Source organism: Protopterus annectens, chromosome 3.part1, assembly GCF_019279795.1.
Source record: "Protopterus annectens isolate FY-2018-M chromosome 3.part1, PAN1.0, whole genome shotgun sequence".
In the NCBI taxonomy this organism is placed as follows: domain Eukaryota; kingdom Metazoa; phylum Chordata; order Ceratodontiformes; family Protopteridae; genus Protopterus; species Protopterus annectens.
In genome coordinates this window covers 767,884,897-767,900,874 of record NC_056732.1, presented here as the reverse complement: position 1 = coordinate 767,900,874, position 15,978 = coordinate 767,884,897, and the positions used below count along the sequence as shown (strand labels likewise).

Here is a 15,978-nt window from a genome sequence, read left to right as displayed (position 1 = left end):
GGTTAGGCAGAGAATAGGGGCAGGTTTGTCCCTCTTCTGTTCCCCCTCTGGTGTTGGATGTTTAATTCAATAAGTTGGGGAATGAAAGTGAGTGATGGGGTGCTACTTGATAATTAAAAGTAAGTGAGCAGGCATGAGGACACTGCTTATTTGGCCAGGGTGAGAGAGGTTATGCTGTCCTAGTAAATGGTTATATAGGTGCTCATGTGGTGATCAATAAATTAAAATATTGTTCAATAAAGTTATGTTTATGGAAGTTCAATAAAGCTCATCAAATGTCACTTGGTGCGGTGTGTTTATTGAAGGGGACAGGGACAATTTAACCAAGTGGCTATGAGGTCATCTAATGACTGTTTTGAAGTCCATAGCATAAGTATTACATCAAGTGGTAATCAGTTGGGATAAAAAAAATATTTGACTGTATTTACAATCTATTTGCCTGGTCTTTTCTCCTTTAGTTCCAAGTAGTACGTATTTTGTTTCTGTTGCACAGCGTTGAAGAAGAGCTACTTCACAGGAATGTGTGAATATGTTATTTAATATGATGGTGCTGATAACAAAAAAGATTGATAGGCTGTTTTCTACTGCATCTGTTTTGTGGCTAAGGGCTAAAAGATCCAATGTGCAAATGACTGTAATAACGAAAATACTTTACTGAAAAACAGAGATACCTTACTAAAAGGGTAAAAGGCCTAAGAACATGTACTACATGCGGCAACTCAAAGTCCTGTCACTATACTCGGTATCCTACAAAATGCTTAGAGGTGACCTGTGTCTGCTATACAAGGCATTCTCTGGATAGATTTATTGCATATTAGTAAGTCAGATGGCATCAGGAGTACTCTCTCTAGTGATCTTAAGCTCTTCTGCAACATCGACAGAACAGTTTGAAGGTGATGGGGCAGGTATATCTCAAAGAGGCTACCAGTGCTCTGGAAAAGTCTCCCCATCCATGTAAAACAAAGCTCATCGCTGTTCATATTCATGTACAACTTGGATGGATGGGTAAAAGAAAATTTACATCAGGACTGTCCCTTATACTACTAATGGACAGAGACAGCCCCGCATTGCTTCATTCCAAGCCTGGGTACCCTCAAATTATTTATGGCATGATTCTAGTTATTCTCACTAGTGGTAATATATAATTATTGATCGTGAGATGGGTAAGACTAGTCTAACAACAAATGGGATAGATTAATTCAACCACCAAAAGGAAACTTAACTAGGCTTAAAATGGCCTACAGGGGCAGCTGGCATAGTATTTACCTATGAAACTATGAACTTATGAACTTTGTAGTTTTGGAATTTTCATTGCCATATGCATACATCTGCATATGCTAATTAAATTGTTCATGTAAATAAAAACAAAATAAATAAATATAAACAAAATAAACCATGTAAAGAAAATATATTTTACTTTAATAAAGCAAGATTGGAATACACATTTGATGTTTAAATAATATCGATGTATTCCCTTTAAGAAAATGTGAGGCAAAATATATTTATATGAATACTCCTGCCTGAAAATGAGAACATGAGATTATCCAGCTGTCATATTGTATTCTTTTCCTACAACTTGTCCAACTGTAGAATAAATACAATATAAGGACTTCAGAAAGACATTTTAAATGTAAGTAATTTATTCAGTAGCACTTATATGTGTCAATCAATGGGACAGATTTCAAAAGACTTGTACCTGATGTAAATGACTTACGCTATTATAAGATCTATCAGTGAACCAGGGGTACGTCATTTACATCGAGAACAAATCTTTTGAAACTGGGCCTAATGCCTTCCACAGTTTAAGCTAAAATGATATGTTAATTACTACTTGGTCTTAAAATCCCCACTTTTCCTGAAATTCCATATATTACTTTAATATTGCATATTTATGCTGTAATATTGTAATCAAAATCTTATTAATGTTTTCATTCAGGTACTCTCTGTGCTAATATACCAGATGAATTAATTTATAAGTGATTCAGAGATGTAGTTAATATATGACTTTGCAGGTATGCGTGTATGTGTGTGTGTGTGTGTGTGTGTGTGTGTGTGTGTGTGTGTGTGTGTGTATGTGTATGTATATATATATATATATATATATATATATATATATATATATATATATATATATGTGTGTGTGTGTGTATGTGTGTGTGTGTGTGTGTGTGTGTGTGTGTGTGTGTGTGTGTGTGTATATATATATATATATATATATATATATATATACACATATGGGTCTATCTGACTACGTCGACAAGTCAGAACGCATGCAAGCGAGAACACCGGCCAGAAGATCAAGGAGAAGACCGACGGATCAAAACCCGGCGCTGAGAACATCGACATGGGAAAAGGCTGTGGATGTATCACGGTAGTGACGGACGTTAGGGTGCGAGTAAGGTAAGTGTCGACTGTGATAGTTTGTGGGTTAGCGGGTTAAGTGAGTTAGGGTTAGGGAGCTAGGTAAGTGTCGACTGTGATAGTTTGTGGGTTAGCGGTTAAGTGAGTTAGGGTTAGGCCGGGCTAGGTAAGTGTCGACTGTGATAGTTTGTGGGTTAGGGGGGGTTAAGTGAGTTAGGGTTAGGCTAGGTAAGTGTGCGACTGTGATAGTTTGTGGGTTAGGGGTTAAGTGAGTTAGGTTAGGGCGGGTTAGGTGAGTGTGCGATAGTGGCGGACCTTAGGGTTAGGGTTTGGGTTAAGGTTGTAGGTAGTTGTGTATGTGAGGTTTAGTGTTGGTTTGTAAGGATTTTGGTGTGCTTGTGTTGTGTGTGTGCTTTTTGGACCGGGGATTTATTTTGTTTGTTGCTTGTCGGGATTATGGTGTGTCGGGCATGTGAGGTTTCGTGTTTGTGAAATGTCGGTTATGTGGTGTCGGTGATTTCGTTTTCAGCGTTTTGACTTGTCGACGTTGTAAGATAGATCCACACATATATATATATATATATATATATATATATATATGTGTGTGTGTGTGTGTGTGTGCATGTGTGTGTGTGTGGGGCTATATTAGTACATTGAAAGTTTAATGGTTCGAATCACTAAAGGTCGACCTTTAATGATCGAACCATTAAAATTTTGAATGTTCATAAAAAATAATTAAAAAAAAAAAAGAAAATCTAAAGGGTACAGGCAGGGGGGCAAGCCCCCCACACCCCCCATTACTTAAATATACCAACTGCGAGACTGCACTACATTGAAATAAATGGAAATCCCCTTACAAAGATTTCCATTCACCTATTCGACATTCTGCACTTTCGCTATTCAATTGTCGACAATGTTAGATTCAACATTGTCGGCTTTCGAGAATATAATAGATAACCTGTGTGAGTCACAGCCACAATTGAATGTACTGCTACTTCGACATCTGGTCAGTATCTTTTGGTCGACATTTGTGCTAGCCTGACAATGCACGGGTAGGGGAGCATTCTATTTCCATGGGGATTGTACAGTCTTGGAGTTTGTATGTGTAATATGTAATTAGTAGTAGTACATATATATGCATGCCTTATTTTAAAGTAAGCTACAAAATGTAATTATTTGAGAGTAGACACCATAAAATATTGGACTTTTTTATGGTATATTTCTGAGGTATTATTGTAGTATACAGCAAAATATTTTTAATTCCATACTGTAAGTCTTACAGAAATATCGACAGTATTGTTGTCAGAACTTCTTTGAAAGTAATCTACACAAGAAATTTAATGTAGTTTAATTCTGGGTTTATTGTAATCCTGCATTTTCCTTGCAGTCAGAAAAGATAGGCTATATATATATATATATATATATATATATATATATATATATATATATATATATATATATAAAGAGAGAGAGAGCAGACTGATACTCATTACAGATTCCCTTCCCTTTTTTTTGGCTAGCAAGCTGCCTGCTAAAAGAATCTGCCATTTTACTTTGATGGCTGTGTGAATTTATGCATTCATGGCATGTTCATCTAATTCGGCAATACACTCTGCATGTTACTTTGAGTTGAGCATTACATGCTGTTTATATTGTACTACTCTACTTATATTGTCAAATAGTTTCAGTTTTTTTTAACTTTTTGCTCCTACTGTCTGTCAGACATCAGCCCTTTCTAGTCAATTTGGCCATCAGTTCCCCATCACCGGTATATGGGTCAGATGGGAGGGATCCTCATATAAACCGTGTTCATGGGTGATTGAAGATTTTTAATTATTTATTTATTATTCTCCTCAACCATAGCTGTGCACACCTGATGAGGTGCCAGGGAGAATCATGCAGTGGGTTATCTGCAGAGGATATCCCATCACTTTGTAAAAGGGTGCTGTCTCCAAGCAAACCTTCCCTTTTCCATACAGTATGAGCAGTGGTTTCCCTAGTCCCTCCCTGAGATTTCACAACATCCAGTGTGCCCTGAGTACAAAATATCCAATCACATACCCTAGAAGAATCAAGCAGGCTACAGCCTTTAACCTTTTCCTCTCCTTACCTGGACCTTTCAGTACCAGGGCTGCTGACTGAACCCTAGACACTGGAGTAACAGTCACTTATTCTATTTGGTGCACTTCAGATCCAGGCAACATTTGACCAATAATTTCTGCAAGCATTTCTAACTTGGCATTCAGACATTTCTTCTCCTGCATGCACAAGTGTTTACCGGAGTCTCATATAGAAATGCATGTCTTTTACCAGTAAAGTCATTTATTTTGAAAAGCAAAATTCAAACAAAATCACTATGGAACTGACAATTTTTATTTTGAGATTGTAAATGCACTGATGTTACAAAACTGTTATACAAGAACTGAGAACAGCTTTTTGGCAGCTGCAGCTGCTTTCCCTGATGAGCTCTGATCTTCACTTACAATGTAGGAGTCATTACCTGAATATCATTATTTTGCAGTTATGATTAATTGCCTTCCATTTTTATACAAATTCATTAAAATGTGTTGTTCTCACAGTTTTAAACGTTGGCCATTCTAAAATAATTTGTGCACACTTGCCATCAAAAATTAATCTTGACATTAAGTTCTTTCGGACTTTTTGTATAAATGAATCATATAAACCATGACCATACACAAGTCAATACATGATTTAATTTCATAAACTTGTCTGCTATTGTTTTGTGTTTCTGTACAAAGAGAATATTTTAGAGAAGTGTAACTATAAATTCACAATTATTTGTTGTAAAATGCATGTAGGTAAGGTTGCAGATTTCATTACATTCTCAGTGATGACAACATTTATGAACATTTATCAGTTAAAGGAATCCTGTTTGTATTGTACAGCAAATGAATCCCATGACATTGCACTCAATCTTTTTTTTTTTTTTTTTTGTTTTGCAGGGATGGTCCAGATCAAGCTTCTCCTCCAATTGGAATGTTCAGTGGAAACACCGCCCTGGAGTCGGTTTACAGCACATCCAATCAAGTATTAATAAAATTTCACAGTGACTTCTCCACAAGTGGCTTTTTTGTTCTCAGTTATCATGGTTAGTATGACAGGCTAAAAACAATATATTATAAATATCCCAGTGGTGTTTTCATACAATTTCCAAATACTTACTTATAATGAGATATTGATTTACAGGATCAGTGTTATTATATATATATATATATATATATATATATATATATATATATATATATATATATATATATATATATCTGTGTGTGCCTGTGTGTGTGTATTGATGCTTCTTTGAAGAGCATCCTGAACTATCTGCCTCAGTGTTGATCTCTGTTGCATTGTTGATACCTTCTTACCCACTGTAAATTTATGGCTAAGTTTAATGCATGGGAAATGTAGAACTATATTGATATTCTCTACCAAAGAGACTCATACCTCTTTATATACCATATGAAGTAAGAATCTAAATGAGATGGGAATTATCCCCTTACCATAAACACCTATGCAGCATACTGTTTGTGTTGCAGAAAGCAGATTTTTTTGTGTGCTTGAGTTTACTGCTAGGGATGGCCCTGTTCAGTATTCTTGCAACTACAATGTATATTTCGTAATAGTACAACAAGTATCTTTTGGAAAAAAAGCATATAGTACATGTACCCCAATATCCTATGATTGTCTGTAGTGCACAAACTACTATATTCTGTGTTAATTGCTTCTACAAATGGCCCATATCATCTGTTACGAAGCACTGTCAACTAGATATTGTACATAAACTACCTAATTTTGAAACTGACACTGGGCTGTACTACTAGAAGTATAAAATAAATATAATTCATGTGACGTTACATGTATCAGTAGCATATCCAATTGGGACTTTAAATTCTTTTCATTAAACCTGTTGCTCCTCCCACTAGTGGAACTGTCTTAGTATCTTTCTTCCACATTGCTCTCATTTCTTTCTGCAAATCCTGGTATTTTCTGACTTTGTTTTTGTCTGTACACAAGACATTGTAATCACTGAAGTGTAGCCATTTCAATGACCAGTGCTACTTTTGTTCCTTATTCAATGGACTGCTGTATTTGGTTTTCTTCCCTCTGTTTTTTGAACTGTTGGTAATGAGTTACACTATATCCACTTCATCTTTCTCTATAATCCTTGTGGTTCATGTTTCTAATGCTTCTTAGGTACTTTCATTATAAGTAGTGTTTGCACAATTCTCAGTGAAACAATCTTGGTGCATTATTGTGCCTTTCAGTTTACACACCCTCTGACATGAGTGTAGCGTACCCAGCTACAACATGTGCAACTGTTTCCAGTTATTTTTTACAGAACCTGCATTTGTCTGCGTCTCCCAGCTTTTCAATTAATTTTGTAAACCAATGTGTACATAGTCCAGTATGATGGGTCTCCATTATTAGCCTTTCATGTTTTGCTTTCTCCTTATCTCTTCTTAGCCATTCCTGTGTAAATCTTGGTCACCATGAGGTTGTTCCAGGAGATCTCTGTACTTGTCACTATATTTATGAATTTTCCATTTTTTTTTCTTTTCATCTGATCCTTTTCTTTATATGCTTTCTTTTTATTTCAGCACACTCAGTGGCAGTCTGATTTGTATCTGTGTTTGGTATGATTTCCATTCCCACTTACAGGTGTTCATAGGTGTGCACTAGGCTAATGGCCCTGGAGCCTTTACAAGCATAGCCCATAGGATTACCCTGACATCGTGCCACCCTACCTTAGTTCCCAGTGCCTCTGCCAAGTAGAGCCACTGGAGTGATCCCCCAGCTGAATTTTCTATTTCCCATCCACTCATCAAGATTTCTCTTGAAGAGGGCCAGTGAGGCACTCCACTTGACATGTATGGGAAGTCTATTCCATCGCATGGGCAGTCTCTGGGTTACAATCTTGTCCCTCCAGCTTGTTTTGTTGATTGTGGTAATGAGGTTGAAGTCTCTGGAGCGTGTAGTGTGGAGAGTGGGATTTCTTTAGATGTAGCATTTCTAACAGAGCTGGGTCAGACATGGCTTTGTAAGTCAAGCCGAGATCGCCGCTAAGTAGGCGATATGAGACAGAGAATAGTTGGAGTTTTTTGAGTCTGTCCATATAGGACAAGTGTTTAAGGCCTAGGATCCTCCTTGTGAGGTAATTTTGTGGCCTCTCCAGTTGTTGTAGGTGTCTAGTGAGGTACATGCCAAATGGGGCATTGTACACAATGATTGGCCTAATGAGGGAAGAGTAGAGAGAGACAATGACCTCTTTCTTCCTGGCTGCAAACCCATTAGTAATGAGATGTGCCACATAGAAGGACTTTCTGACTACAGTGGCAATGTGGTGGTCAAAAGAGCGGTTGCTGTCAACATGTGTTCCCAGATCTCTTATGACGCCTTCTCTGTTCAGTGGACTACCATTAATATGGTAATTCATGGGAACCGGGTTTTTTCCAAAGGGGATGATGACACATTTTCTGGCATTGAGCTTAAGCCATGGTTCTGACACCAGTCATTGGTCTCAGTGAGGCCTCTCTGTAGGATGTCAACATCACTTGGGGAGTTAATTATGGCTTCCAACTTGCAATCATCTGCAAACTTTTGTCAGCCAGAGTCCCTTCGTATTGGCCTGGACTTCAGAGAAGTAGATGCCAAATAAGAGAGGACCCAGGACCGAACCCTGTGGGACTCCACTCGTGACCAGTCGGCAGTCAGAGTTGGAGTCACCTACTTTCACACTGTGGGTTCTATCTCTGAGCCAGTTTGTAACCCACCTAGTGATATAGGGGTTGATGCCTAGCTTAGTGAGTTTTTCTATGATTCCTGAGTGGGGAATGGTATCAAAGGCTTTGGCCAGATTGAGGTAGGCTGTATGAACCACCTTGCCTTCATCCACAACTCTGGTGACTGACTCAAAGAAGTCTACCAGGTTGAGCAGGCATGATCTACCCTTCACAAAACCAATCTTTGTGGGATCCAGAGTTTGGAGATTCCCTATATCCTTGTTTATTAGGTCCATGATGATGTGTTCCATAGCTTTGCATATCAGACTTGTCAGGCTAATGGGGTGATCATTCCTAGGGTCTGTAATCACTCCTCCTTTGTGGAGAAGGATGACTGTAGCAGTGTGCCATTCAGTAGGGACAAAGCCTGAAGTGAGGCTGTGATTGAACAGGACACACAGGTGAGTTGCCAGTTTACTCTGTAGTTCATGTAGAACACAGCCAGGGATATTGTCAGGTCCCATGGAAGATGTATTCTTAGCCTTGGACAGTGCTGTTTTAACCTGTGTAGAAGTAATACTGGGTGCCTGGCAATCTACTGGTGTTGTAATTGGCCCTGTGTTCGGGGAGATAGGGGTAAAGCTGGTGCTGAATCTGTCGGCCAGTACATTGGCAATATCTTTTGGCTTGCTAATTGCCATACAGATTGGGTGATATACTTGGCTACCTGCAATTGATCAGCTTTCTATATTGGGCAAACATCCTGGCCAGTGAAATTTAGGATTTCTGAGCACTTTTGTGATATAAAACATCAAAGAATAACCAATGCCCTGTATAAACACACTATAGTACATAAAAATGCTTTTTTAACTTTATAATTATTGATCGAATTTTGGGCATGAGATCCAGTAAGTCAGGCTGGCATAAGATGTTGATTAAAAAAGAGAAAAAATGGATTATTAAGCTGGGCGGTTTGTTTGCACCTGGACTAAATGAGCACCTTTAATCAGTCACATGTTGTTATTTCTGACTATTTAAGGAGTTAGTTCATTCATGTTCTATACACTGATGAAGGCTATGTGATTTACTAAGCCAAAACTGGTCTGTTTCTTTCTCCTGTATTATTATGTGCTTGTAGTACATAACATTAAATATTGGTTTCTTGCCACAGTCTGCTGGTCTATTTTCTGCTTTGGATTACGTTTGGTTTGGAACCTTGCAGTTGCCGTACATGCAGAGATTTTTTCACACTGGAATTGCTTCTCTTCCCTTCGGTTGGCCTTTGGCTTATAGGGCATTGAACACATTTTGGAATCAGTTCTTGTCAACTTTGGTTTTCATTTGGTGTCTGTTATTGCTTTTGCCAAGAGGATATGAGGTTTCTATCTACTATGGTTTGTGTGCTTGCCTGTTTGGGATGTTTTGGCAACATACGCCACTTCACTATAATGGTTTGGGTGTTATCTGATGCTAGTGTGCTTTGGTGATCGTATATTTCGTGGAAGCCTTACAGTTTTGGATTTCAAGTGTTCATAGTGTTTTGGGACATGCCTGGTGTTCGTTTTTTTACATACTGATCTTTTAATCTAGTGAGTATCATTTATAATTGGGGAATTCTCTGTTTACTGGTGCTTTACGTCTCAGCCGGTAATCCGTTTTTGACAGTGAAGCGTATTTTGGACAGAATGGAGCTGTTTCAGCCTGGTGGAACATACTTTGTACATCGCCTTGTATGCGACTGGATATACTTAGATTTGCCCTCGGCTTTTTCGAATTCAGGACAGGACACAGCTTTACTTACCAGCAGCTTTTATACTGCTAATGGATTTTGAACTAATGGTATTTTACTATTTGTTACAACTGAAGGGAAATGTCTATTAGAGTTGTGTGGACTATACAGTATGCTTATCACGAAAGGACAATAACCAATTGGGTAATCTTTGGGGAAATATTTATTGCCTTTTTCACAGTAATTTGAACTTTTGTTATATAACAAACACTGTCTGTTTCTATGCAAGTGCTGTTTTTGATGCCTCTCTTATTATTTAATGATCTGCTTTGAAATTGGGGCATTGTTAGGACCTGACCAAGCTGTATTAGTTTTGAGCAAAAACCTTTTTATTATTCTGGTGTTCGAAGGTTTATACTCCTGTTTATCTCGGGTTATCAAAACAAGACACTGTTATAATAGCAAGCAGTTTTATTCCTTTCCACACTAACTGAAGGGTCAATTGTCATCACATTGTGTGGATTGTATAGCTTACCATTTATGGAGGAATAATAATTATTGGGTAAACTTTTGGGGAAATAGCTATTGCTTTTTTCACAGTAATTTGAACTTTTGTTATATAACGAACATTGCCCGTCTCTATACAAGTGCTTCCTTTGATGCCGCTCTTATTGCTTAATGATCTGCTTTGAAATTGGGGCATTGTTAGGACCTGACCAAGCTGTATTAGTTTTGAGCTACAATTTTTTTCTGGTGTGCAATGGTTTATACTCCTGCTTGTCTCGGGTTATTAAGACAGGACACTGTTATAATAGCAAGCAGGTTTTTTTCCTTTCCACACTAACTGAAGGGGCAATTGTCATCACATTGTGTGGATTGTATATTCTACCATTTATGGAGGAATAATAAGTAATTTTGTAACTTTGGGGACAACAGTTAGTCCTTTTGTCCATAACAGCTGGGATATTGTTATATATGTTCAATGTAGTTTGGGGCCTGTTCGACTAAGTATATTCAATATTGAGTTCTACACTTATTGGTTTGGAACAATATTGGAATTTTTAAGGTGTTTGCGTTTCATGCTATCACTATAGATGCTAACTAGTCTACCTTATTTTTTGTTTGCTTCACAGCAGTCTAATAAGCTAAAGGTCATCGGGTTTATCAGGCAGATTGGGTGATATACTTGGCTACCTGCAATTGTTCAGCTTTCTACATTGAGCAAACATCCCGGCCGGTGAAATTTAGGATTTCTGAGCACTTTTGTGATATAAAACATCAAAGAATCACCAATGCCCTCTATAAACACACTATAGTACATAAAAATGCTTCTTTTAACTTTATAATTATTGATTGAATTTTGGGCATGAGATTCAATAAGTCTGGCTGGCATGAGATGTTGAATAAAAAAGATAAAAAAAAGAGAAAAAATGGATTATTAAGCTGGGCGGTTTGTTTGCACCTGGACTAAATGAGCACCTTTAATCAGTCACATGTTGTTATTTCTGACTTTTTAAGGAGTTCATTCATGTTCTATACACTGATGAAGGCTATGTGATTTACTAAGCCAAAGCCAGTCTGTTTCTTTCTCTTGTATTATTATGTGCTTGTAGTACATAACATTAAATATTGGTTTCTTGCCACAGTCTGCTGGTCTGTTTTCTGCTTTGGATTACATTTGGTTTGGGACCTTGCAGTTGCCGTACATGCAGAGATTTTTTCATACTGGAATTAAAACAGTCAACGTCAGACATTTTGGACAACACAGTTACAGCTACATAGAGTAAAGGGGTCAGGAAATGTACCCAGAGCCTTTGGTCAACATCATACTCTTTACATACCCTCTCAAATATGTGAATGAAACTATCAAAATGATCCCCCTCTTTAAACTGCGGAAAAAATTTACTGACCTTTTGTGCTTCTGGGGTCCATTTACTCCCTTCCCCATTACCTCCATGAATCTGGTGAAGAGTCAGCATCTCCCTCTCATGCTGCCTCTGCCTCTCCTTTTCTGCAACTTCCGGGCGTAGCAGTTTTTCATTCTCCTCAGCCTGCAGATTTTTCAGTCTCTCAGCTGCTTCTGTTTCCAAATGCCTGGCCTCCAACTCAAATCTCTTTAGCTCCAGATGGATTTTAAAGTCCTCTGCAGAAAGGTTGAGCTGTCCTTTCACTGAGGGTGGTACATCTCCACTGCCAGTCTGAGCATCCTCCTGGTTGCTGTTTTCTGATGCAGCTGTGACCAAAGCTGCAATCATGTCTGCCTTAGGCAAGTTTCCGTACATCAGTCCTCTAGCCTGGCACATCTCAGCCAGCTAGCTCCTTGTCAGCTTGCTGTACTCCTCTGCTGACATGCTGCCTGCTCTCCCTGACTAACTAAGCTAACAAAAGCAATAAAACAATTGTGATCTGAACTCTGAGCATTCACTGCATGGCTGATTTAGAGTACAAAACACCTTCAGTGATCACTGTGCACATGCTGCAGGAATTCACTCTATCCACACCACTGCAAGCCAATTATTATTTGCCAACCAGTTAATATGTGGTGTGGATATCCCATCACTGCCAAATGATTAATATGTGACACCTGTGCACTGGCCCAGCAATCAAGGAGCCTCAGTCCTCACCACTAACACTAATGAGGGGCATCCATATAGGGAAAAGATAATAAATACACACAGAGCAAAGTACAGTTTCCCTTAAGAGCTCACAGAATTCACAGTCAGTTTGGGACTGGTTTCTCCCTTTCTCTACAGGTTCCCAATAAGACTCCCCACTGGCAAAGCTATAGGGTCCAGATCTCAGCCTAGTGGGTAAGCTAAAACCTCCAGCATCCTTTCTGTCTAACCAGTGCTTCATGTCCCTGCCCAAGTAGCTGACACATACACACACGCACACTTTGAGATAAGAGTTATATACAACCACACAGACCCTCCTGGGGAAGGCTGGCACAGGTTCTCCAGTTGTGCCCCTTTTCTGCCCAGACTAAAAGGTAGTACCAGCTGCCACCACCCACTAATATCAGCTACTCAAAGGCCCTTCTGAAAGGTGTGTCCAAATATTACTGTGTAATATTATTATTCAAATGGTGTGACTGAACAGTCAAGGCTTATTAGTGTGTTTGGTACAGTATCACTATATACATGCAATGTACTATAGAGCTTAAATGAACTCTACACAAAACAGCCACAGTTGAAAGGTTTAAACATACTTAATAATAAATAATAAAAACACAAGACAATACTTCTTATTACACAGTGCTAGTCAAGAGTTCAGAGATCACAGAGAGTTACTTAAAATAATACTGTATAAAAGTTCTGACATCACAGAAAACAAAACTAGTCTAAACTTCCTATTTCCTAGCTATATTTAAGAGAAAACACAATTCTAAGATAAACTTACATAAAGAAACAGGCAGTGCTGGTGATGTTGGATGTTATCAAGACAAAAATACTCTGAGCTCTCTGATTCTATCTCTTTAAATTGATAACACAGAGCTGTTTCACATGACATCATTCTTCACACTTCTCTGGTTTTCCCAGGCTAACAGAAGCTACATTTACATTCTTTACACCTGGTTAGAAACCAGAGCAATAAAGGGCATTTATACATGCAAATTCTAGCCATTAACTCTGGTCTTAAAACAACAGGCAGATTGACTCCCTCTAGACATATCGGCTCCGAATTTTGACATCAAAGAAAGTCATAAAATGTTTGAATTAGCTTTCTTACAGCAGAGTGCACTGTTGTTACATTTTTGCAGTTCAATATCCAATGCAGTCTTTTCACATTTAAGAGAACAAGCCTGTGGCTTACATTAATATTTATAAAATTCTATCTGGCTAGGCTGGCAGCCTTCACCTACCTTCACAGGCATGTATCTGGGTGCCACAAATACTAAATCAGTATTGTTCCCCCCAAAGAAATATTTCTATTCTTCCCTTTATTCCCTCCTCTTCCTGTATTTCGACCCATGAATTTGATAGGCCTCCATTCGTTATTACTTTCCAGGACTCAAGTGTCATTGAAGAAGTTATCTCTTCAAAGATCTTAGCATTCATTCTCAATAATAAATTAAATTCTGACAATCATATAAAAATTAGATTATTAAAAGCAACACAGAAATTAGCATGCTCTACAACTAGGCCAGAATATTACAAAATAACTTTCCCAGGGTTGCAACAGCTAATTCCGCTCTCCTCTCTTTACGTATTTACTTTTCCCATCTCCTAAATGTGATATCTCACCCACTGTTCAGCACAAATATGAGTAAAGCTGCAAAAAAGTTATCAAAGTATGCTTCCAGTTACCATGATAAAACCTATTGTTTGTCACTCAGGAATCCTTACTGTTTAGAATTGTGTCACTAACTTGCCTTAGTCCGCCTATCCTTTGCTAACAAATGCTTATATTGCCTTAACTGCTCAACTGTTACTGAGATCATTTTATTGAGGCACTTTTCTTGAGAGTTCATTGAATTAGCAGAATTGGTAATCAATATATCATCATCCAAAGAGCAGATCTGGCAATTTCAGATTTTTTATATTCATATGTAAACTATGGAACAAAATGCCACAAAGCATAAGATGAATTTAAAAAAAATCCTTCAGGTGAAAATTGAAAGATGACTTACACATAAACCAGACAAAGTTGCATTAATTAAAAATATTGATTAGTATTATATAATATTTCATACCCCTCCTTCATTCTTAATTATTTCTCGACTACAGTTCCATTCTAAACCTGACGCTTCATAAATTCTGAAAGCACAACACTGATATAACTACTACTTTTGATGTTTCTGTCTTTCCTTTTAAAATTTACTAAGCATACATCTAAGGAATAGAAATATTATGACTTATTTCACCACAAAACTCTGTTCCTTCTTATAGTTTCATAGGTTTATAGGTAAGTACTAGGCTAGCTGCCCTTGTGGGCCATTTTTAGCAGTAAATGCATCAGTAATAGGTCGGAGGATGCCCTGTATGACAGACACAAGTCACCTCTTAGAAGTCTGTAGGATACAAGTATAGTAACAGGGCTTTGAGTTGGTCTATGTAAGACATGTTGTTTAGGCCTTGTATTCTTTTAGTAAGGTATCTCTGTGGGTGTTCTAGTTGTTGCATGTTTCAGAAAGATATATGCCAAAGGGACATTATATTCAATGAGTAGCCTAATGAGGGATGATTAAAGGGGGTCAGTGATATCCTTACATTTAAACACAATTCCTTTGTGTTTGGAATTGTAATATGACTTGTATGAATTTGTTGTATATATACTATATTTCAATAATTGTTTTATTACTTGAATATTTTCTTCTCCCTGGAACTCCACTGAAAGTGGGAACTCCCAGATCAGCATTCCCAGCTGACAAATGCATATAAATAAATAAATGGTATATAGAACTGCCAGTGTTATGAATGGCATCAATGCCCACGTCTGCAAGGAGGGTTTTGGCCTGTACCATGAACTATATGTCTACACCAGCATGTTTGCAAGTATCTTGATTAAGCTGAACTGACAAAGTGAACAGCGCTTCCTGCAGTTTTACATTATGACCATCAGTACTGACACAAAAATGAAGGCACAGCAGTGGATTTATATATCTGTACCCGAGGCTACCAACTGGAGCTTCAGCTAATGATTGGCAGTTGATTTTTATGGTGTCGAGTTGCCAGCCCGACGCCCAACCTTCAGCAAAGGCACGCCCATTCACACATGTCTTTCGGAGGCCACTCGACTGCAGGGAGGTCATGCAGATTCCACACAAAAGGCACTCCAGCCGAGAATCGAACAGGAGAACCTGTTGCTGTGAAGGCAACAATGCTACCGCTGTACCACCGTGGCTTTTTGCATGCATGCGATTGATTACCCTAAGAAAATGACATAATAGTCATATGTGAACCAGGAACTGTGATGTTTCCGCTATTGTAATTATGTAAAAAATAGAGTGATTATTATGTATTAATCTCATAAAGTGTGTATTACTGGGGTATTTTGTATGTGTATGAAGAATAAACAATAATACCATGCTGATGGAAACATTAGCAAATGTGGCTATAGATTTGATTATGCGCAATATTATCAATGTTAAGTAATGGATCTGTCAGTATAACAACAACAGTTGCGGGGTGCTTTTGTGCCTGAAAGTGC

The 15,978-nt window shown here is 38.1% G+C and overlaps 1 protein-coding gene across 1 annotated transcript in view; it reads left to right on the top strand.

Moving 5' to 3' along the window:
- Nucleotides 1-15,978, top strand: part of LOC122797720 (CUB and sushi domain-containing protein 3) — a 5,249,173-nt gene that overhangs the window by 4,455,958 nt on the left and 777,237 nt on the right. The window contains exon 44 of the mRNA XM_044066251.1: nt 5,325-5,470. Within this exon, the coding sequence (XP_043922186.1) occupies nt 5,325-5,470 (146 nt within the window). The remainder of the gene's footprint in view (nt 1-5,324; nt 5,471-15,978) is intronic.